Below are 24447 nucleotides of genomic sequence, written 5' to 3'. Positions count from 1 at the left end.
TTCATGCTCTCTGTATGTGTGTGTATATATATATATATATATCCTCAATATTTATTCCACTCTGTATGCATCCGAAGAAGTGGGCTGTAGTCCACGAAAGCTTATGCTCTAATAAATTTGTTAGTCTCTAAGGTGCCACAAGTACTCCTGTTCTTTTAACGAAGCCAAAAACCCAACTCTTTTGGACGCATCAGTGAAAGACGTTCCCCTGCCCTGTGAAGTTGTGAATGCTAAAATGGTGTGCAATAGCACCAGCTAGTGGTTGTATTTGGCATCTGTAATTTAAGAAAAATACCAGGCCAATTTTTATTTTTTAAAAAGTTACGTTTTGTATTCAAGTATTTAAAAAAAAAAAAAAATCAGCTGGTTTGGTCTTTTGTGAGGTTAGGCTCTAATGAAATCAAAGTAAGTTAGTCATTTAATTAAGCATCGTGTGCACAAATAGGTTAGTAATTGCCACACAAAGCCAGTATCATTTTAATCCACGCTTTGTTTTCATAGGACTGGTCCTGCAAACACGGATGCATTTGACTCATTCCACCAGTGTGGGTCGTCTCCCTTGTGAGTAGAATTACACACCTGTGTAGGCGTTAGCAGGATTGGGCCCATAGTCAGGAGCAGACCTCTCTGCTTGCCCCAGACTGGGACAGGAGGCAGGGGGTGACATGTGTGATACAAACCTAAGATGAGGGACACGCAGAATGATTCTTCCAATGTCCTAGGCACCACTCCCTTTAGTGTCAATGGTTCTTCCTGTGAGCCCCGCCTCATAATACTTCATTTCTGATGTAAATTGTTTCTAACAATAAAAGGGTATGATCCTGCATCATCAAAGTCAATGGGAACTTTGCCATTAACGTCACTGGGCAGTAGATCAGACTCGAGGTGTGTGGGGGGGTGCCAAACAGCTCTCTGGAACTACAGTGAGTTACAGTCCTTGAACTGAAGGACATCTGAGAGGTATGGTTGGTGATCAGATGTGGTTGGCTGGACCTTTAAGATGTGTTGGCCAAATTAAGGGCTATATTACATTTCAAACCCTATTTTTAAAACTTAGATCTTAGGCAAGTTGATTTTATTGCCTCTGTTGCCTATATGTGGATTGTCTGTTTAGTCCACAGATCACATCAAATCTCCCCTCTCGTGTGGACTAGCCAGGAGGGAATGGTGGTATGCTGTTTTAAGCTCAAATGTTTTCTTTAGAGCTCCCAGGTCCAAAAATATGTAATCAAAATGCAAACAGCTCACATCTGAAGAGGAAATGTTTAGAAAATGTGTCATTTTTATTTCAGCAAAGGCATGGTTGCTGAAAGAAGCTAGATGTAAATGCTGATACAGGCAAAACTCCATCGCAGCTTTATTACACAGGGTAGTGGCATACGTTTTTGCTATTACATTATTTCTTGTTACAAAGAGACAGAGGAATTTGCCATAACAGATTGGATCATTGGTCTGTCTAACTTTTTATTCTGCATTGGCTGTTCCCTGGTGTTTCCGGGGCTAGCAAGAAAAGACCCTCTTGGTGATACACCTAACCAGTATGTGCAGTGGGAATGAGAGAGACTGCCGGGTTGTGAAGGATTCCCTATCATCTTAGGCCCTGGAGCATGAGGTTTAATTACCTATATCGTTATCTTAGCTTGCATAGCTACAAATATTATTAATGGCTGTAAAATTATCCTTTTTAAAATCAGCCACGCTATATGTCTTCAGCTGATGACCCTCTGCAGCTGGGAATTCTACGGGTGGACTCTATGCTGTGGGAAGGCATGGTTTCCTTTTATTGGTTCTAAATTTATGGCCCTCTAATTTCATTGAGTGTCACTTTCTGCTAATGTGTGCCAGGTAAGATGCAAGGGTTAATTTCTACCAAGCAGGAATCCTTAGTCAACTCTCCACTAATTTGTGTCTTTACTGTAGCTTCTATGTCCACGGATAATCCGTCAGTTATACCAACGAATCAGGTTTATTCAGTGCTCGTATACAGTAATCTGATGCCCTTCTGTAGTTCCCGTCAATCCAAGGATCTCAAAGCGCTTTGTAAACATTATTTGTATTTCTTTATTTCGATTTTAAAAAATTTAAAAGATGCCTATCCAAGGCTTCGGACAGCCAACACATCATTAATAATACAGTAAAATCCAAGCAACATTACAGGCCTCATCAGGACAGGGCCTCAGCCAGCCAGCCACCTACAGAAACTTCTTTCCATCCTATCATCATTAGGGGCATTCCCTACACTGTCTCCCACAGCCCTATCAAACCGGCATCTCTTGCAGCATGCCTGGAAAGTCAGCAAATCCAAGCTATTAATCAAGGAATTTTGCCTCCCAGCACCATGATGTAATCATATTATTGGCTAGTATTATTCTTCTCATGTAACATAGGGAAACTGAGGCACAGAGACGCTAAAGCAATTATTTTCAGGACTGTTGGGTGCTTCAGTTTTGGGGAATGCAATGTGAGACATTTTGGCCTGGCTTTTCAATGGCATTGAGCATCTGCAGCTCCCACTGACTTCAGCTGGAGTGATGAGTACTCAGAAGCTCTGAAAAGTGGGGCCAACGTTTCTAAATCTTGGCATCAATAATTCATTGATTCATAGATTGCAAGGTCAGAAGGGCCCGTTGTGATCAGCTCGTCTGAGCTCTTGGGTAACACAGGCCAGAGACCTGCCCCATGGTAATTCCCAGAGCAGCTCTTGTAGAAAAGCAGCCAATCTTGATTTTAAAATCGCCAGGGTTGGAGGATCCCCCGGGACCCTTGGTAAATTGTTCTGGCGAGACGCCACTTTTGAAAATTTGGGCCCAAATGACTTGTCCAATGGATTAGATATCCCGGATCTCCTGAGCCAAAAGCCCAAGACCATCCTTCCTTCCCTAGCTCACGGGACACTGGGATTTCCATTGGAAGCCCTAGCCCTGGCTTTCATTGTTTCCTCTAACTCAGTCATTTTTGCTAGGGATTTCAATGAGCAGAGCTCAGACCAGACCGAATCTCCGTGTGGGGGATTCTTGGCCACTGTTAGGTACATTGGGTCTGACTCTCCTCTCACACCTGCGTAAATCAGGAGTCACTCCACTGGAATCGTAGTGTTCTGTTGCGGTAAAACTGCTATAAGTGAGCAGGAAATCGGGACCACATGATGCACCAATCGGACAGCCAGGGAAATGGACCTCATCTCCTTATCCACAGGCCAAGCAGAGAATGAGCAGCAGCTGGTGAGCTTCTACCCACCTCAGCCACCACCTCTTGAATCCCGATGGAACCACCTTTAGGGATTAGCGGGTAGTCCAGAGCTTCTGGGTTGTGTCCTTTGCTCTGGCGCCAACTCACCATCATCTTTGGGCAGTCGCTTTCTGTGCGTTGCTTTGCCCAGTTGCCCTAGGGTAGCACAAAACGGGTTTAGAGTCTGATCTTCCATCAGTGCTGGGCAGTGACTCGCAGCTGCAGAGGTGAAAGGTGAGCGCCCGAGCTTTGCGCCTCACTTGAGCGTGTTTTCTTTTTCCCCTGCTATCGTTATTATCAGAACGAGCCTTTCCTCTTCTCGGTTCTTGCTGAGAAAGGGGGATTTGGAGTGGTTCTTTATACAGCTGTTTTTACTGTAGTGAGAAACTAGCTCGACATATTTGAAAGCAAACAGAAGGCTCCCTCCCCCCCCCCCTTAACTTGTGTACCTTACTCACTCTGCCTGACATTTAGCTGATGCCTCAAATAATTCTTCAAGACAAAGTAAATGGGATTTCCTTTGATACAGCGATTCTTCAGTTACAGGCATTTTAAGTATGCATATTTTGACACCGTCTTCTTGTTGTCTGGTCTTTTATTTCTATAAAGAAAACCACCCGGCTGTGTTTCAAAATTAACAACAATGGATTGTTGTTCTCTGGATTTCGGCAGAAATGGTGGTTGCATGAAGAAATTAATGGAGAATGGTTTTCATAGACTAATTGCAGCACGAGGTGGAAAAGAACCAGTGCGCCCACCAGGGTGTGATGCCAGTGCAGGGATATAGTCATTTGCTCAGGGCCTGTTGTTCAAAGGTGCCGAATGCTTGCAGTCCCTCTGCCTTCATTTGGAACGGTGACCTCTTCGGAAAATCAGGCGGTAGATTACTTGGGCAAGATTCATCGTTGGGGTAACTCAATGAAGTTAGTGGCGTTCTACCAGGAATGTATTTGGCCCGTTTTGCTAGAACGAAAAAGGCCAGCGTTTCAGTCAATGGCCTCCATTTTGGCAGACTCGCTAATTCCGCTCACTTAGCAGTGTACGTCTTTGAAAGGTGGGGATCATCAGAGACCTTGATGTTGACATGAATTAAATAGCGGGTGTTCACTGGTGCAGTTTTGCACCTTCAAAACTGTAGACTTGGATAAAGGTGTATTGAAAATTTGACCCAATGGGCTATATCTGAAGCCTAGGGAAAGACTCCCGTTAACTTCAGTAGGAATTGGATCAGGTCTTTTATATATAATGTCAAGGTAGAAATTGAAAGGTGTCAAAGGAACATTTTGGTCTTTGACTAATATTTACTTCATTTTGATCTTCTGTCTTAGAAAATGTCTGGAGCCAATTCTCTGTTCTTCCAGAGGATTTCTTCATCGGAAACTGGAGAGTTCAAATTGGTCTTACAAGGAGACTTTTGTAGCCATTTATACTCGGTAGAAAGCAACATTTAGCACCAGACCTTCACTGGTATAAATCAGTTTATCTCCACTGAAGTCAGCCAGGCTATGCTGATTTACGCCCACTGAGGAACTGGCCTTCCATACCCAAGTAAAGCCTTGAAAAAGATGCTTAACTGGCTAGTGCGGTTGAGGTTCTTGGTCAAGGGCCACACCCAAGTCTTCTCACTGACTTCACTGGGCTTTGGGTACGGTTGGCGTGAAATTGGATTAATTTTGCTCCAGTAAACCCCTGAAATCTGCCATCTGTTACTAGGATTCCAAGATGGTCTCTGAGATGAGAGTTCAGACTGTAATGTCATGGAGGGTTTCCAGCTGCTCCAGAATGGTTAGCGTCATTATTGACGATTTAGAGAATTATTATGTCCGGCCATTTCAGCTTGTTCATTTCCTCTGCAGTGCATCTGGTAGGACAGTCGGGGCACAGGCTATCATTGGGCTTTTGTTACTGTTGTTTATTATTTGTAGGACCGTAGCGCCTAGAGGCCCTAGTCATGGGCCAGGACCCCTGTGTGCTAGGCGCTGTACAAACATAGAACAAAAAGCTGGTCCCTGCCCCAAATTGCTTCCGATCTAACTACAAGACAAGAGACCACAGAGGGATACAGACAGCCTGATGGGAGAGAACAAGAGAACGAAGCAGAATGAGACCGGATTGGTCTCAGCACACCAGCAGCCTAACTGGTGTCAAGTTTTCATAGGCAAACCCGATACGTGTCATTGGAAGTCTGTACCTGAATCACGGCATACCATGCTGCAAGCCCGTGCCTGCTGCACCTGCATCTGGAGAGCACGAGGGTTGCTGCTTGTTCTGAATCGGTGGTTCCTAACCACTACTCTGTGCGCCACTACCAGCGCGTCAGGCTTTTGTGTGACTGTAGGCGGCTCCTTACGCCCTGCTCTGCTACCTCAGTCTGTTCTCTAGATTCCCAAGAGGCAGGCTGAGAAGGTAAAGGATTAGCTGCGTGAGTAGCCCAAGGAAATGGCCCTGGGTAGTCAAAGAGCATCTCCCAAGACCCATCTGAAGAGTCTCATTTGTCTTGTGCAATGGACCAAGATTCACCTGTGTGAAGGAATATTCCACCAAACCAACGACTCACACTTTGCAGGGACGATTTCTTTACAAATCCTTCTGCACGGAGCATTTATAGCTGTTGCCATTGAGTCTGGCAGTGGCAGAGCATGTCCACTGAGGTCTTGCTCCAGTTAGTCATTGACCAAACGCCCCAGATCGGGCCTCAACTCAGCTGCTTACCTCCATTACAGCATCTGCCCTGGGTGCAGACGAGATGGCAATCGCTCAAACAATTCACCCACTGGGGTGTTTCTCCAGGGATGGGTGCCCCAGAAATGCAGGACACGCCCTTTTCTCCAAAAGGCCTGGTGGCCCTCCGAAAGCTTCCAATAACCAGGCATACACATGTGGACTCGGATAACTAGGATTTTCAGGTAAAGGGGATTCAGATAGCTGGTATTTAATTTCACATGTGCCCAACTTTCTACACATGAATAGTCCCGTTGACTAATCGTGGGTGCAAAGCTAAGTAGGTGTATAAGTGTCCGGAAGATGGGGGCCTACGTATATAAATATAAACGGCTACAAGAATCCTGGCAAACATAAAGGGGTCAAATCCTGCTTCCTGTGGGTGAAATTCTCCCCCATACAAAAGACAAACACAAGGCCCATAGGCCCAGATCGTCAAAAGTATTTAGGCAACCAGCTCCCATTGAAATCAGTGGGAGTTAAGCAGCTACGTATCTTTGGAGAGTCTGGGCCATAGGGCTTAAGTGGGACTTGAGCAGGGCATTGACCTTGATTGGTCGACCTTCTACATGGGGTGAATTTCCCCTTCATATGAGCTGGAATCAGTAAGACCAGCATTGGCCATGACGCTGGTGGAAATCCAGAGGAAGCATGTTCAATCAGAGGACTTACTCCAGGTCTATCTCTGTGTAAATAAGATGAGAACATGGCCCAATGGGCTCCTCACAGGAGTAAGGCAATCCGCACGGGCCCTGTATCCCAGTTAATTGCCCTGTCTATGATTTCAAACTGACTTTGCACCTTGTCGACTTCCCACCGCCAAATGTCTCCAAGCGGCCCCTGTACAATTATATACGGCAAGGAAAATGAAAGGTCAGTCATGCCGTCCACACGGCTGTGGCGAGCTGGCACCGTTTGTTACTACCGCCTGTAATTCTGCATTTGATACCATCTAGGCTGAGGGAGTTGTTCTTAGCAACAGAGTTGGATTTTATTGCCAGTTGTTTTGCAGTTGGATTTGTGCCATAGGTGTGGGGTAGAAGGCAGAGTGCCTAGCTCTCTCCCACTTCCCTGTTTATCTAACTTTTTGACCCTGGAGAATTTGATTCTATTTTTTCCCTCTTTTCCTCTTAAAAAAAAAAAATAAAATAACCTGGCTCAATAGGAGGCATTTTCTTGAACTTATTAAAAATCCAGACTTGTAAATTAATTTGTTCATGTTGTACAATGGCAGTGCAGATGGACTCATTAGCATGCACACAACAAATAATTATAGATGAATTTTTAGCTGGCCTGCTTAATGGGCTTGCTGGGTTAATTATGTCAATGTATAATTACATCAGCCCTGGGAGACATAATGGCACACCCTGCTGAGCAGACACTAGCTAATGATGGTGTAATGCTGACAGAGGGAAGACATACTGTTCTGAATGCACCTGCTTACCTCTGCACAAACTGCTATTGTCTGTGCCTGCCTTTGCCCAAATAAACCGGCGTTAGCAGGAGTGTGTGTTGCTGGCTGGCATTCGAGCAGGTTTCGGGGTGGGAATGGAGGGCCACATGAATCGGAGGAGTCCTGAAGGCCTGGGATGAAAGCTTTTATTCTCGCAGCGCTTACGAGTGTGCTCAGACTTCAACACGGCTCGCTGGCTTATGTTAAGGACAATCTCAAAGACGCCACATTTGGATTCCGATCTCCCTGCCCCGCTCTCTAAGGCCTGGGTTTTAAAAAGCTCAAATGCCCGTGTCACTGAGGCCATGCGTCCTAGCTGGTGGTTTGCATGCACACCGCTTTTCCAGGATCGCTGCGCTGTACGGACGCGTGGGTGACTGGGGCAGTCAGAAATGGGGGCCTAAATCAGGAGCTAATCCATAGACTTGGCTGCAGTCGCTCCATATTGATGCTGGTGTAACCGCGAGCAGAGTCTGGCCCCTTTAATTTAGGAAGGTGGCTGCGGCATGCACACTGTGCAGAATCGAGAAGGGGGTTTGTAAGAGGAAACCCATCCTGCCTTCCCTGCCATGTGGGAAATTTGGGTGTGCAGGGAATGCAGTCTGGGGCTCATTCTGGATCAACCGCCCGCTAAGGGAGGCCTGTGTTCCCCGTGATACAGATGGCCTCGATCCAGTGCAAAGGAACAGTTACGCTCACCCTAGCATTGGTCACCGTCCCAGCCCGGGCATACAGGCTCTGATCCAGGCTGCAAGCGTCCGCATTGTTCCCGGAGGGCGCGAGGGCAGCTCACTGCCAGCTGCTGCCCCTCACCTCGTCGCCTTGCTCCCCTTTAGACCCCGTTCCTGTCCTGGAGGTGGCGCAGAGCTCAGAAGAGAGGCTGCAGCAGGTCCAGTGCCTCGACCCTGAGAACCCACCCCTGAAGGAGCTCAACAGGCAGCGGAAGAAGCATCCAGAGCTCCTTGGCACCAAAGGTACCAGCCACTCCTCCCTTGCCCTGGTTCATTTCCGGCACCTGGACAAGGGGGAGCCAGGGGCGTGTCCCTGTCCCCCGGTGCTGGGGCAGGCAGAGGCCTTTGCAGGCCTCCAGCTGGGTAATAATAATAACCCTTAGTGCTTGTATGGGACAAATCATCCGCCCTGTCTGTGCTCCGCTTGGGGCACGGGACACCCCGGCAACTGGGGGAGGGATGGACACTTCCCTGCACTCTGCTTCGCAGCTGCGGGGCGGGGCCAGGCCAGTCCAGCATTTCCAGGGTGGGAGCCGCTTCATGGGGCTTTTGCTCCAAACCAGCTCAGTCCCTTCCATGGAGCTTTTCTTCCAATCCCCGACTCGGAGTCAAAGGTGAGACTGGAAGGCCGGGCTGATCCCCCTGCAGACGGGCGGGCCAGCTCCCTGCAGCCTCGTGCTCTCCCTGGGCCGGGGGTCCCTGCTGGGATCCACTGTAGATTAATCGGTGCTGCTCTCCGCCCAGTGAGGGGCCGCCTGGGGGCTGGTTTGACGGGTGAGGGTTGTGCTGGCGAGTGTCTGTCACTGAACCCCCACCTGATGCCCCCTGTGGTGTGTGGAATCTGTTCTGTTTGATACGTTTCAGGGAGGGGCCCAATCCTGTGTGCCCCCAGGAAGTTGTCTACTCCCATTAAAGTCAAGGGGCCTGATCCTCAAAGTCGATGGAGCTGCGCTGATTTGTACCAGCTGGTCACCGTGAAAGGAACTGGGCAGCCAGGGAGCAGAATCAGCAGCCAACACCAGACCCTGCTGCCCTCACGCAGGCTTGTCAATCCAATGGGCTTTAACTGAGTTGAGCTGCATTTTCTCCCGGCCTCTGGCCGCCGAGGGACAGGACAGTGTCCTTCTCTAGGGCAGCCCCCTGCAGTTCCAGGTTGTGTGCAATAATACCATGTGCTCCTTTCTTTCTCCACCAGCGTGGTACTTCATTGAGGGCCCCTCTGCAAACCCCAGTGAAATGTCACCCAGGGTGGAGAAAAAGAACAAGAAGAAACAAATGAATTCTAACGAATCTTTATTAGCAACAGCACAGTTAACATTGGGGCTTAGTTTTAAAGGGGCACTGTCAGAATAAAAATCACGGACCAGCTCTTCAGCTAGGGTAATTTAATCATTTAACACCTAGTTCTTATACACAGCTTTTCAGCAGTAGATCTCAAACGGCTTTACAAAGGAGGTCAGGGGCTCCATCCCCATTTTACGGATGGGAAAACTGAGGTACAGAGAGGGGAGGTGGCTTGCCCAAGGTCACCCAGCAGGCCAGTGGCAGAGCCAGGAATAGAATCCAGTCCAGCGCTCTCCCCACTAGACCTGGCTCTGGTGATACTGATTTATGCCAGCTAAGGATCTGGCCTTGTACTCTCAACAAACCTTTGTTTCTTACCATGTGTCACTAATGACTCCTCAGATCTTTAACACTGAAAAGGAGCCTGAACTGGCCCAAGTAGCTTATTTTGCTCTTCAGGCAGCTTGTCTGGTTTTTTGCCTGTTGGAAATGCAGGAGGTCACTTTCACAGCTGGCTGTGGTCAGTTTCCCTGTCAGGTTCTCAGTACAGCAGCGTTTGGGGTGCGAACCACTTTGGGCCGAGACAGTCATTGCAGGGCCCGAGATGATGCAGCCGGCTCCTGCGAGGTGCCCTGGGACTGGGAGGTGCTCAGCAGGGCTGTCCGGAAAACAAGAACTGCACTTTGTGAAAAATGTCATGGTTTCAACATCTGTTTTCCTTTTGCGTTGGAACAAAATCTAGAGCATTCCAAAGAAATGGTTAAAAAACAAGAGAGAGAACAAGCGAGCCCAACCTCCTGCCAGCAGCCCAATGGGTGTGGCGCTTACCTGGGGTGTGGGAGATGCAGGTTTGAGCCCCCGCCCTTCCTAATTCACCAGGTGATAGAGTTGGAGCTGCTCAACTTTGTATAAATAATGAAATATTCATTGGGCCAGAGAGGGAGAGACTCACTCTATGGGCTGGGTCGCCCATGGTGCATGCTTTAACCAGCCGCCTGCTGGGGAGGTGCGTATCTCGCTCTGGTTTTGACCAGAAATTCCATCCTGGTTCTCAGAAACCTCCCCCAGGGCCACCCAGAGGGTTCAGGGGGCCTGGGGCAAAGCAATTTCGGGGGCCCCTTCCATAAAAAGAAGTTGCAATACTATAGAATACTATATTCTCGTGGCCTGGGGCAAATTGCCCCGTTTGCCCTCCCCGCCCCCCCCCCCAGGCGGCCCTGACCTCCCCCATTAAAGTTTCATTGAACCCGGTAAGTGTCCACAAAAAGCCCTTTTTGTCTAAAAAATTCCCAGCCAGTTCTAGTGCACAGCATCTGAAGGCTACTGGCTTCCAGTGTTCCAGCCCAGAAAGCTACACTCTCCCCCTCCTCAACCCCCCCCTCTTCCCCCGTGCAAATCGCATGAAAATCGCAGCCATGGAGGGTGTTAAATAATGACGGGTCTTGAGCTCTGAGAGCTCTTTATGCAGAAGATTGGTTTCATGCAGGCATACTGCGCTCCAGGTTGGAGGCGCAGTGTAGTGTAGCTTAGACAGCTTTGCTGGTCATTTACAGACTTTCCCACCACTAGGAGCTGAAGTGGTTCGAATGAGACTATTAGCAGATATAACCTAGCCAGGAAGCTGCCACTTTGGCAGGCTTCGGGCTGCACTCAGGATTTCACGCCCCGCTGTGATCCTCTAACGCAATTGACCAGCGGAACCTGCAGAACGTATCAACTCCGTGGCTGAAGTTCTGGAAATCGATTCTTTACCCCCTGAGATTGATCTCTTGGCCCTGGAAGAAGTGGTTGCTTTTTCACTTCTGTCATGCTGCTTATGTGAATTTTTCTTCCCGCCCCTCTTCCCCCCCTCTCCCCCCGCAGAGCAAAGAGGGGGAACGTCTCCAGCTGGGCTCACGGTGTCGGAGGGAGCCAGGCTCACCAGCGTCAACAGCAAAGCACTTTTCACAGACACCTTGCTGCAGAGAAATGAAGCCGAAAAACAGAAGTACGTGAGTAGCAGAGGATGGGCCTTAAAACCGAAAAGTAAATACAATCTAGAGCTGCCTGCGGTGGGAATGTGAGTCTGTCTGTCTGTCTGCATACATATTCCCTCTGTCTGTCTGTCCTCTTTATGCGTCCCCATACAGCTCTGTCTATCCATCCTCACCTTCTTTCTCGCCTGCCTAGCATTTATTCTGTGCTCCTCCCCCTTGCGAGCTGGGCTGAGGTTCACATGTCCTGCCCTGGCAACACGGGGCCAGACTCTGAGCTGTCACCAGGCACCATCTTCTGCCTGCCCTACCCATCTGAACCGTTTCCTACTGGGCCCATCCCCATGACTTGAGAGTTTCAAAGCTGCCTAAGGGATTTGATTCCCGTTTTTCATTCAAATTAATGGTTCTTTCTAGTATCTAGGTTTCCTCACCTCACAGGCTGGCCTGTCCGCTCGCAGCCTGCTCTGGCAGGGGATCTGAGTTTGAGTCTCAGGCCAGCAGGTGTGGAAGAAATGAGCCCCAAATCAGGCCTGATGTAAGTGACTTTTGATCCCGGTGAAGTACATTAGGGCTGGGTTTGGGCCATTGGGCTCGTGTCCAAAGGCAGGAGCTCCAACAGCACTCTAGAGCGACCCCCTCTGGCTGGTGCTCACAGTGGCATTACCAGGATCCAGAGGGAGCTTTTCAAGCCCTCCATGGATGCGACCTCATTCAGGGCTGCTGAGGAGGGGAAAGGGAGTCATGTGCCAGAAAGAAAAACTCTGTCCTCGGTCACCATCTGGCCAGTGCAAACCAGTCTGAAACAGGGGCTTATGCTGGCCTTGGAAGAGATGCCCATTGGCAAAGATCTGCTTGAGTGAGAGACACGTTTGTACGCTAGTGCATACAAGATTGTCTGGGTGGGTGTGAGTGTGTTTACGTGTGTATGTTGCATGCACACTGTCGTGGTCATTGTACCGTCATCCCTAGACCTGGGAGTTTATTTCCTATCCCCAGCTGGTAAACATGGCAATCACCGACTCGTCTTTCTCCCGGGTGTTGTTTTGCCTGGAGGATTCAGATAAATACAGCCCAGCACATGAACCTCCTTAACTGGCCTTTCCGTTTCGACAGGCTAAAGTTTATCAAAAGCTCCTGTAATGGAACTTCGTTGTTCTACCTTAGCATGCTGAGCTGATTAACAAATGCAGGAGCTTTAAACCTCCATTGCCCTTCTTCTGGAGGAAGCTCCTGCCAAACACAGGTTAGAAATAATGCAAAATAACTTTTCCCTGATTGCTTTTTTCCCCACCTCAGGTTAATTACAGGTGGGTTTTTATTTCCCCCCCTGACTGTCAGAAAATGATTAAAAATGTGGTTCCCTTATAACCTGAAAGATGCATCCTCTTTGTGTTTCCTTACTGTCTTCTCAAATAAGTCCAGCCCCGTCCCGTGCTGCTCCAGGAGACGAGGGCGATTTGCAAGGCACATTGCCTCATCTGTCTGTCCGCGTGTGGGCCTGGTTCGCTGGGAGTGGAGAGTGCTCAGCGCCTCTGAAAATTAGGCCTTTTGGCCCAGAGCCTCCAAGGGATTGAGGCTGCGGAAGCTAAACGCCTAAAGCCCTGTGAGGATCTAGGACACCCAGGATTAGTGGCTTCTTCTGAAAATATGGGCCCAATCCAGGAGCCACTCTCACATCCATCCCTTGGCCTGCCACTACTCCTTACGCTACCAGAGATGGGGTCCCATCCAGCATGGCGCGCACAGGGCAAGGCCTTTCCTTCCTCGGCAGGTTCTCTCTCGAGTGTGTTCCCCCTGCACGGTGGAACTCAGCCCGTTCTGCTGCTAAGGGACTCCTGCAAGGCGGGGAAAGGCCGTTTGGGGCCTCCGGGAGGTAACTCTCAAGATGAGTCACAGATTCCACGTGGAGGCCTTGCTTCCCGGTCACTGGACCGACAGAGAGTCTAAGTGGAATAAACTCTGTCATGGGTCCCCGGGGAGAGGGACAGTGCAGACTGCGCCGTGGCACCAGGGTCAGGCTATTCGAGTGCTGTGACAGCAGCTAGCAAGAGGGCTGGGAAGCAGGGGCTGAGGGAGCAGATATGCCAATGATGTAGTACTCTGTAGGAACCCCATCAGCGCAGTCTCTGCTGGCCCATGGCTGGGCTGGGTACGGCTGGAGTCCGAACTGCCCAGGCTAGCAGGGTGTTGGCATGTGCCAGAGGAACCCAGGGCAGTGCCGGTGCTTGAGAGGGAAGTGCTGGCCTCAGTTTTGACTCCTAGATCTGAATGTCCTGGTTGCTGGGGAGCTGCCACAAACTCTATGGATCTGGGGGGCTGGATGGCCTGTGTTTTGGCGCTGTGGCTATTGAATCTGGCATTACGGGCTCCCTGCTAACGATGCTGCCGCTCGTTGGATCTTTGCCCCACAGCCGTTCATTGCATGGTGCAGTTCTGTCCGGCCGACCCAACACCTCCAATAAAACAGGAGGTGGGGAAGGCCACCCCGATAATGGGCTGGATCACGTGGGGTCACCCAAGGGAGGGGCAGCGCCATGCTAAAGCTTGCCCAGGCCCCGATGAATCATTTGCTCGAGGCGGGGTTTGCAGGACTGCAGAGGACCGTGAGTCATGGCCTTCCAATCACGTGGGTGCCCCAAGCCAGGCATCGAGACTGTGTGTCTGGAAGGCCAGCCCTGCCAGAGGTGAGCTGCCGTGGTCTCCCGACCTGTGCCTATGCACGGGCCCCATTCCCTCGACCTCGTCAGGAGGTGCTTGCAGGGTACAGAGCAAAATCTCCCAGTTAATCCCTGGAGATTTGCCAGGGGACAATGGCACACCGGGCAGCTGTCCCAGAGCACTGCCTCTGCCCCCTTCCCACACCAGTGGGTTCGGCTGGTGGGAAGGAGTGCTCACGCTCCGCTCCCCCGTTACCTTTACCAGCCACTCTTGGGCGCCCCCAGTGTCAAGGCTGAGTGTTTGCTGATATGTCACCCCTGCTCCAGTGGAGAAACCCTTCCACAGCTGCTGTCTCTCTCTGGATCACAAAGATTGCTAGCTAGGGAAGAGTATTTCAGATGTGCACAATCCTGGCTGGATTAGTTACGTGTGCGATTAGAGGGTCCTGAAAACCTAGATTCTCCATGCACTCTCTAGCTGTTAGCTTGCAAGTAACTGACCCAGGAGGTGGTGACCAATTCTTCAGAGCCAGGAAGGTCTATTATGTCAACCCGTTGCATTGATCATTGGCTCGGGCGACGGTTACACATGGCACAGAGCTTTGCCATCCCCCTGGGTCAACAGTGATGCTGGCACCGTGGGCATCTGCAAAGTCTGGCTAGTGCAAATTCCTCATGGACTGTTTGGACAGCGTCTGCGTCTGCAGTGATAGCGCGTGGGGTCCGGAGCGTGTGTGAGTTGTGCTGAAGGCATAGCAGAGTGAAGGAGTCCATTAGCCGCATGCACTCACTTCTGGTTCATTCCCACTCTTAGAGGAACTCCAAAATAGCCCGATGGATTTTCTTTTCTTCCCCCTCTCTCTCTCTCTCTCTCTTATTTATCTATAGGTAGATCTTTAATTCTTTTCACCAATTTTTGCCCAGAAATTTATTTCTGGGCTGAGATCCAACATGCCAAGTTTTTCAGCCTGAAGTGAATTTTTACGGCCGGGGCTATAAACCCCTGGAAATAGAGGTTTTTAATGGAATGCGGACAACTCTAGTGGCATGAAAACGTCTCGGCTGCAATAGGCGTATAAATTTTCTAGGGAAACTTCTTAATGATGGGGTTTAAGTACATGTTAAAAAAGTAAAATGAGCAGTTTGATGGCCCGGTGTGGAGGAAGCGGAGCTGTTCGTGCGTTCCCAAACCTTGGGAGAGCAGAACGGGAGTGACTCCGGAGAGCCAGGCCTCACGCTGGCCCCGGGTGAGCTGTGTATGAGCACAGAAGCTGGTCACTGACATCGACCCTTCTCTTCACAGGGGACTACAGGAAGCACAGATCACTTTGGCGGCTAGGCTGGGGGAAGCAGAAGAAAAGATCAAAGTGCTACATGCAGGTATTGAAAGATGTGACGTCCAAAAGTCCCGCCCAGCGTGGGTCCCTGAGCCCTTGGCCGTAGATCCAGATGTGGGTGAGGCTCAGTGGTGCTTTGGCTCTTCTCCCCTGGGTGCGCAGACATCACTGCCCTCCTGGCAGAGCAGTCAGGGGTCACATGTGCACACCAAGGGGAGAACATGCCATAGGGGCACATCACACCTGTCTGGCCTTATCGTCATGGGACCACATTCAGATTGGACTTGCTTGTCCAGCCCAGCCCTACCCAAGTAAGGGCCTGATCCTATCCTCAGTCAAGTCAACAGGGAGAGTCTCACTGATTTCAGTGAGAACTGGATCTCAAAGGGCTTTACAAAGGAGGTCAGTGTCATTATCCCCATTTTACAGATAGGGAAACTGAGGCAGAGAAGAGCATGACTTGCCCACGGTCACCCATCAAGGCAGCAGCAGAGCCAGGGATAGAACCCAGCTTTCCTGGGTTCCAGGCCAGTGTTCTAGCCACTAGGCCAGTGTGACACCATTGACTTAGTTGTGCCTAAGGACATAGTGGCCCCAAGGGTTGAGTGCCTGCCCCCTTGAGTCCCCCGGCCAGCGGGGGGAATTGCACCCACTCTGGTTCTGCGCCTGCAGGGGGCTGCAGGCAGGGAGTTGCTGAGGCTGCGTGTTCGTGGCCTCAGACACTCTCCTGTGTTCCTGGTGCACAGAGCTGCCCCGTAGCCTATCGTCAGGCGTGTGCATAGACGCTGTCATGCCCCTTTGCCCTGCCACGCTGCCCACGCCATCTCCGTGGGGCTCTCCCAAAGGTGTGGACACACTCAGGGCATCTATCCTGCAGTGCCCTGCTCGGCCACGCTCACCTCCTGTGTTTGGAACGCCCAGGGCCATGGTGCAGGAGGAAGGGCAAACTGGGCAGGAAAAGCAGCTGCTAAAGGTCTTGAACAAACAGCCACTGGCTGGGTTATGGTCACCCAAGGGAGAAGAGAGGAGGAGATCTGGGTGCCATGGACGGGGGCGAGCTGTGCAGGGTGGTCCAAGGGGGCCCAGAGAGGAGCCTGGGGGTGAAATTAAGTGGAGGAAAATTGGGCCCCATCTTGACCCCACTGCAGCCAATGACAACTCTCCCACTGGCTTCTCTAGGGCCAGGCTTTGGCCCCATTACCAGGAATAACTTTCTGACAGTATCAGACTCTGGTCTCCCCAGGGCAGTGGAAACTACTGTGGATAATGAACTAGGAGAGAGAGGGCCAGATCCTCAGCTGGGATAAATCAATGCAGCTCCATTAACTTCAACAGAGTGACTTTGGTTCACTGCGGCTGAAGATCTGGCCTTACGGTAGGGCGAGGAATGGGCCTATTAGATCTCTCCAGGTTTAATTTCTCTGGTTCTCGCGCTCTATTTCTGCTGCCGGCGGGAACCCAGAAAGTCGCTGGTGCATGAAAAATGTTCATCCCTTCGCTAACAACACAGAGGCTAATTGAACGTTTCAGGAGCTCCAAAAAGGTTTGGGTCGAAAATCTATTAACTGGTCCTAAAGTCTCGGAACATGGTGACTATTTTTTAAAGCCTTTCAGTTTTATTGTCTTTATTTGCATCTTGGTTTTGCATCAGTTGAAATAAAAATTAAAAAAAATATTCATTTGAACGGCAGCAGAACAGAGGGCTGAGTGGGAGCCTGCCAAAGGCGGCTGGATCCACCTTCCAACCAGCCGGTGCTTTACCAGCCACCAATAAATCTCCTTCCAAGGGGAGAGCGTTACTTACTGCGTGATGTTTGATTTTCCTTCTGGTCAGCGCTAAAGGCGACCCAGACGGAGCTGCTCGACCTGCGGTGTAAATATGATGAAGAGGCGGCTTCAAAGTAAGTCACTCGGTTTTGTCTATCAACCAAAGCCGTGCACAGTCCAAGCAGAGACGTTGTGTCTGGCCACAGGAGGGTCCGGCCTTCGGGTTGCATGTGAGATGTGTCAAGAGAGACCGAGCTGGAACAAGGCCCGTCATCCCCACATTCCTGATGCCGGGGCATTGCACTCTATAGCGGATCTAATACTAACCACTTATATCTCCGGCCAGCTGTTTGCCACTGGGTATCTAGCTGGGTATAGACCCGCGTTGTGTACACCTACACGCATGCCACTTCTGGAGGCTAGATCCTCACTTCTAACGAAGCTCCACTCAGTGCAGCACACCAGGGGGCTGGGCAACTGTGACATCACACCACCTTTACTCCTCCCCCACTGCAACTGGGAGCAGCCCCAAGCTACCCTAAATTGTACCTGGTCAGCATTTCATTTCATCCAGCAGCCTGTGATCTCCCGAGAGGCAGTTCCAGCCGTACTCTGCCCATGCCGCCTGCCAGGAGGCGGGAGTGGGGGTGGCAGGGATGTCTGTATTAATTTTATGCCATTGGAAGAGTCCCCTTGCATTTAATCCAGCCTTTCCCCACCGGAGCAGAGCGAAGGAACCATAATGGCTGAAGGTTTCCAAGCAGCATCACAGAGCTAGCCAGCCAGCTCTTCAGGTCCCAGAAGAATCACCTTCAGGGGGGATATTTCTGAGACTGATGCACCAAACACTAGATCAGCTCTCAGCAGACTACTCCGCTCGCTCTGAGTTTGGGGTCTCTACAGGGATCGGGGTCATTTTCATGAGCAAGGGAGCTGTTGGAAAGATGCCATGGCCAGGTGGTTTTCCAGTCCGCGTCAGCCAGGCCTCAGAGATGTGCTTGAATGGCGTGAGCATGAAGGACGGAATGAGGGAGCACCAAGTTCTAATCCCAGCTCTGCCCGTTGGCTGCACGCCCGTATCCAAGGGCAGACTTGGGTGGCATGGCATAGATGCTCAGCATGGCAAGAGGGCACTGAGGATAGGGGCAGACTCATCAAAGAAAAGATCAGAATTTCAGGAGCAGTTTCAACTGTGTGAGAAAGTGACTTGGGAAGTCAGCCAGTCCCAGGTGCGGTGTCGAGGTTCCTAGATTTTCTGCTAGAGAGGGATCTCCAGTAAGACCCCAGATCCAAAGACCCTGCGACTTCCGCACAGTCTTGTTGTAGATCTGGACTTCAGAAATTATAATAAGGTAAAATCAGTTCTTCCTAAAAATCGCTGGAGCTTCCCAGGTCCTTCCAGACATGCAAATACACCTTGAGCCGTCTTCCAATGGCAGGGGGAGAGCACGGTCACTGGATTATGTTTAACTGGCTCCTCCACTTCATTAAATGTACATTTGCTTGTGCTTATTTTTGTTGGTCGGGTGCCATTGACTTTTATGAGTCAGGAACATCTTTTCCCTCCCTTCGGCTCTCGCTAGCTGTGGAGCCGGCCAAGCTTTTACAGCTGTTCAAATGTTCCACCGGTCTTGCTAACACAGCGCACGCACACACACACGCGCGCACACACTCACACTCTCTCTCTCTCTCTCTCATTTCCATTATGCAACAGAGTCAGAACACTTAATCATATAATACCAAAGCAGATGCTCTTTGATAATTTGAGATGCCATTTGTACACGCGGTGCGGTAACTGATTTTGCCTTTGATCAGGACTGCAGCTGCCATGCACGGAATGATGGGGATGAAAAAGGGGCTTGTCCCATCCCTTGGTGTCTTTGCATCTTCTGGTGTCACGTTTTGGACTCCCCTCTTCGAGTTCATTTGGCTTGTTTCTATATTGTTAATTCACCAGCCATGTGTGTTGCGTGGCTGGGACTGGAGATCACACATGGGAAGCTTTGAGTATTTACCCTCCTACAATAAACAAATCCGCCACCATGTACAGAGCAGTTGTGCCAGCTCTCAGCGACTGGTGAAATAGTGGGTGGGAGGCAATTAAACCGATGCAAATGTTCCTCATTGACAAACAGCCCAAGATCAAGAGGCCTTTTGGAAATAATTTGGAGGCCGTGGGTGGCTCAGAGAACTGAGTGGGAGAAGGACCCTTTCATGTCGCGATCCCCCTCTCACATATAGGCTTGGCTTGTTAATGACCCGAGATTGTTCCCATCTCACGGCTGTTTGTTGGCCGGCGTGAAACGAGCTGGGATGGCCTGCGGCCAGTTCCTAATGGACAGCTGTCCACTCCGTAACACTCGCATCACAGCTGGCACGAACTGCCTCCTTGCTGGCAGGCTAGCAGAGACGCCAAGGCCACAGAGCCTGAACTCCTGTTAACCCTGTGAGGGGGTTTCTCCAGAGCTGGCGGGGTGGGGAAGTTAGCATGACTGCTGCCCATGTTGTACCTGACCCGTGGATAACCAGCAGAGCTGTCAGTCTGGCCCCTTTGAGCGTTAAGCCAGCCCAGCAAAATTCCACTCGTCGGGTGGGAATGTTCTTTTTGATGGGCGAGTGAAATATCTTTAGTGTTTTCTTCATCGATCAATCCCTGCGTCGGCCACATTGCTGCAGGGGCAGGCAAGAAGATTTTGTGCCTCAGTCGGTATGTTTCCATGACGGTTCTGCAAGGCTGCGTTATGTATATTGCACACAGATGGCTAAAATGTCAGATTTCAATTAAGTGTTAAAAAAAGCCACCTGGATGATTGGTGACCACAATGGGGGGTTTGTGGGGACACTCTGCTGCCTTCCAACTAATTGTTTTTTTGCTTTGCTGTCTCAGGGCAGATGAAGTAGCAATGATCATGACAAACCTTGAAAAAGCCAATCAGGTGAGGAGAAATTCTTTCCGCTGAATATCGAGCTGGCGCGGCCCCAATAACTGCTTTCCTTCCCTTTGCTCCCCGCGATTATCCAGGGACTGAGGCGATTCATTCTGCAGCGGGGGCAGTGAAGGCAGATCCAGGTGGGCGCAGGGTCCCACAGCCATTGATGGCAGTGGCCATGCTAAACACTCCACCCCTTGCCCTGAGCTCTGTCCATGTCAGCTGCCCCCCCGGAGCCTTTGTATCTATCCTGCTGGATCTGCCACCTTGGGGCTTCTCGGGATGGGGGAATCGACTCAGTGAACGTGGAATATCCTTACAGCTCCCAGGGCTGGCGAAGGGAACTAACCCAAATCTGGCAGACGTGGCTCAGAGTGACATGGTCGCTTGTTAATCCCTACCGGGAACGCTCCTGCGTTAACCAGGAGACGTGCAGAAGGAGACGCCTTGTGAACAGCGCAACTTTCATCCGTCGATGCTCTCTAAAACTACTTGGGTTTGGTCACTCGGGCACCGGAGACAGCCCTGATGTCCCTGACAGCAAAGTTTGACCCGATCTCTTTTTGTGCTTTAGTTATCACACTGCTATTTGGGACGTGCCACCACAGTACAAGTATCATTAGTATTATAAACCATCACCCTGGTATCCGGGGGGGGTTAAGGCAAGGACATTGCCTGGGGCCTAGAGCAAAACAATGCATTCAGAGCTGTGTACATTTCTGGAGTACTTACTACTCGTTTTATACATTTCCATGAGGGTTTGGATTTTTTAAGTCACAAAAATGTATATACAAACTAGGCATGAGTAATACAAATATTTATAAGTAGCAATTTACATGTAGATATGGCCTTTCATGCAGAAGGAGTCAATGTCTTTTCAATGACATACAAACTATGTGTGGGATCACTTTGCCCACCACTGAAAGGCAGCCACCTCTGGGGTGGAACATAGCAGCTGTTTAACAGTGCACAGTGACACTAAACAAGAGTTTAGGTCAGGAGGAGAAGAAAACAATGTCCAACTGGAATGAGGAAGTGTTTTAGATGAGCAGGAAGTAATTACCCACCTTGGGATTTGGATGGGACAGAGGGATTGACACCCCCAGTGTTGGGCCCATACAGGTGATTAGGACATGGGTTCAGGCACAGTGGCACCTGTGCTGCTGTATGGCATTAAGTAGCATGTTGAAATGGTATCAGGGTCCAAACCAAACCTGAACTCGGGGACGTTTGTATCCAGACCAGGACCTCATGGCCAGCCCTATTTCTGTAACGGGCCAACACTGACCCCTGGGTCTGAATACACCAAACACTGGGAACCCTGTGCACTTCATGGCTGTTGCCCTTGGCTAGCTGAAATCCATGTGGACAGTGAGCCCATACAGGCGGTCTGTTCTCTCACCTGCACAGAGGCAAACATCCCCTCGACGGGGCACTCGCTAGGGGTGAACGCTCTGCCCGTCCCCTGCTAACCACCTCGTCGGGCTTTCACCGTCTGCTTCCTGACTGCGGCGGGCAGCAGCTAGACTCTTAACAAAGGCGGTTTGGGCTCCGCGTACCCGGAGCCTGGGTCGTTGCTGTAGTGTTGTTCTGACCCCACCTCGGTATTATCTCAGGGTGGCCAGTGCTTAATTTGTGCCAGGGCTTGCTGGGGGCTGAGCCCCGGCGCCGCTGGGCTTGCCGCACCAGTTATGAAAGTAAAAAAAATTGCTTAAGCCCCGGCACCTCTTTCATTACACATTAAGCACCGAGGGCGGCCCCCCACGGCCACGCAGCTTTAGGCCTGGGTGAAATGCTCAGCACTGGAAGAGCCTATGGCGTGTCCCTGGTGGGCCAGCTCAGCGGAACGGAGAGCCCTGCTGACGCGCGTCATTTTCTTCCCTTGCAGCGGGCGGAGGCAGCCCAGAGGGAGGTGGAGAGTCTGCGGGAGCAGCTCGCATCTGTAAATAGTTCCATTCGCCTGGCCTGTTGCTCTCCACAAGGACCCAGCGGGGTAAGGGACAGAAGTGTGACGGCGCTCAGCCGGTCAGAGCCTCGGCTGCGGGAAACTGGCTTCACTCCATAGACCTCACTGCAGCCGGGCCAACGTACACCAGTGGGGAGCTGACCCAGAGTCTGCAGCCCGGGGCGCAGGAAACTTTGAGGGCCATGGTTTTCCAATGCTCTTTAAAACTTCCCTGTGCCAGGGCCCACGTGGCCTGTGCGCATGGGCTGGGTTTCACACATGCGCCTGCAAATAGCCGAGAAGTGGCACAGGAAGCCCGTCGTTGCTTTCGGAAGGACCTGGTTTTCCAGAGGGTGATAAATGAAGCACCTTTGCTGCTGGAAGCCAGTGCAACAAGCGAGCCATGGAGTGTGCGCAAGAGCTCAGGGCCCGATCCTCAAGGGTGCCTAACGGGGACCTAAATACCTTTGGGGATCTGGGCCTCAGCTAGCAGGAACTGTGGGGGGGGGGGGTCCCCATCCAATTAGACATCATAAGTCCATCGTCAGACAGGTAAAATGCCACTGCCATTGGCACAAAATCATCCCTGTGAAGCATACGGCTGCCCTTGTCCCAAGGGGGGGTTCGTAAACCCTCCCTCTCTGGCTCCGTTCTAATGTTATGCGGGTCGTGTAGAAGAGACTCGGTTGCTCCCAAATCAGCGGCGTTCCCCAGCTGTGGATGGGCCCTTTGCACAGAATCCGGGTGGGAAATGTCAGATTATTGCTGACTAGACGCCAGCCCAAGCAGAACCTCCTGCTGGAAACTCCAGAGAAGCTCCCAGAGGAGCTGGAAACGTCTTTGGTGCTTGTAGCAGTTTTGCTCTCCCACGTCCGTCCCCCTCTCCCCTCCCAACCTTTCGCTCTGTTGGGATGGATTTAGTGTCCCGGGGACAGCGCTTTAGGCTGAATCCTGGATTTCTGCCAGGCCTCGTCTGTGGTTTGCCGGTAGAGCGGGTCTATACCAGGATAGTTGTACCTGCAGACCCTCCCAATGGAGATGCAGCTATACCAGCGAATACATTTGCCAGTATAGCTGGTACCAGCCTGGGAATCCCGGCAAACCCTGCCCAACCTAGCCCGGGCCTCAGTTACACACGTCTGGGGACAAAGGGGGTTCCTGTTGCAGTAGATAAGAATGCATGTGCTGCTGGCAAACCTGATCTAGAACCCGCTGCAGTCAATGGGATCGCTTGGGCTTTGCATCGAGCCCCATGTCTTCTGAGTTCAGAGCTGCAGATAAAAGCCCAAGGACCCAATCCTGCGTCGCGCTGAGCACCCCCTGCTCCAGCAATGAGAGTTTCCGGGGCTCAGCACTTCACAGCATCAGGCCTTTCGAGGGACAGAAACAAGCATTAATTCTGGGTCCCACGCACTGCGCAAGGAGTGTTAATTAGCCCGAGCCCCAGATCTTTGCGGTTTGTAAAGATGGGTTCACGCTCCATTAATGAAAGCCAACATATACAAATATATGTGTGTGTGCACTCCTGGTGCTTTCCTTCCCGGCTCCTGGCTTCCTTGTTCCAGCTGGTTTGTTGCCTCTAGGAAGCTCATTTAAATATCTGTTTATTTTTCCGTCTATATCCTCTGTCAATAGAAGGCCTTGCCCAGCAGAGGCTGCCCTGGCTTAGTCCTTCAGCAACAAATCATCCCCTAGCTAGTGTGGAGACATCGAGTTAGACTCGTGTCTGTGTCTGGCCTCGTGTTTCCCTCCCCCCCCCCCCCCTCCTTCAGCCCCCAGAATTCCGTGCAACCCCCCCCCCTGCCCGGGTCCCCGCCTGCCAGCTGGGGGACTTTCCCTTTTGATCTCCGATCTCACCCCTGCTTTGGCACCTTGACACCATGGCAAAGGGCTGGCGAGGTGCGAAGGGATCTGGGATTCCCCCGGTGCAGGCACTAGGGGCGGACAGCAGCCATAAGGCTGTCTCTCGAGGCGCCCCTGGCAAGTCTTGGGGCAGAGGGTTGGCGTTGCAGTGGCCGGGCTGCAGTGTGGGGTATGCCAGGGAGGCTGCTGGAACGTAGCCTGACTTCCAGGCTTGTCTCAGGTATGCCAGGGGCTTCTCCAACCCCTGGACTAGCCCAGTCCTGGGAGGATGCTACGGTGGTGTAAAGCCACCCAAGGAATAGTGCAGCTCCCCGATCCCCTGTAATACCGTAAACGCGTGTCCAAAATCGCTAGGCCAGGTGGAACCTCGGGAACAGACACGATCTGGAAATCTGGTTCCTCGGAGCTGGCTGGATGATACCCTGGCCCACGGGCTGTCAAGCTGGCAGCTAACCAGAGCGAAGCCAAAGCTGGCGCTTGTGCTTTGCGAGACAGAGCCCAGGGGCTCCATTGCCGTTCAAGACAGCTGCTGACCTGGAGCAGCTGAGCTGACGT

The 24447-nt window shown here is 51.2% G+C and overlaps 1 protein-coding gene across 6 annotated transcripts in view; it reads left to right on the top strand.

Moving 5' to 3' along the window:
* CUX2 (cut like homeobox 2) overlaps positions 1-24447 on the top strand; it is a 223130-nt gene that overhangs the window by 171684 nt on the left and 26999 nt on the right. For 4 of the 6 annotated variants that reach the window (XM_034790834.1, XM_034790835.1, XM_034790837.1 and 1 more), the window contains 7 exons: positions 502-561; positions 8239-8376; positions 11281-11404; positions 15354-15430; positions 17222-17288; positions 20042-20090; positions 21973-22077. In XM_034790834.1, the coding sequence (XP_034646725.1) occupies positions 502-561; positions 8239-8376; positions 11281-11404; positions 15354-15430; positions 17222-17288; positions 20042-20090; positions 21973-22077 (620 nt within the window). The remainder of the gene's footprint in view (positions 1-501; positions 562-8238; positions 8377-11280; positions 11405-15353; positions 15431-17221; positions 17289-20041; positions 20091-21972; positions 22078-24447) is intronic. The other 2 variants (XM_034790840.1, XM_034790839.1) reach the window with 1 other exon arrangement.

This window comes from Trachemys scripta, chromosome 15 (genome assembly GCF_013100865.1).
Source record: "Trachemys scripta elegans isolate TJP31775 chromosome 15, CAS_Tse_1.0, whole genome shotgun sequence".
NCBI lineage: Eukaryota > Metazoa > Chordata > Testudines > Emydidae > Trachemys > Trachemys scripta.
This window is presented reverse-complemented; position numbering and strand designations above follow the sequence as displayed.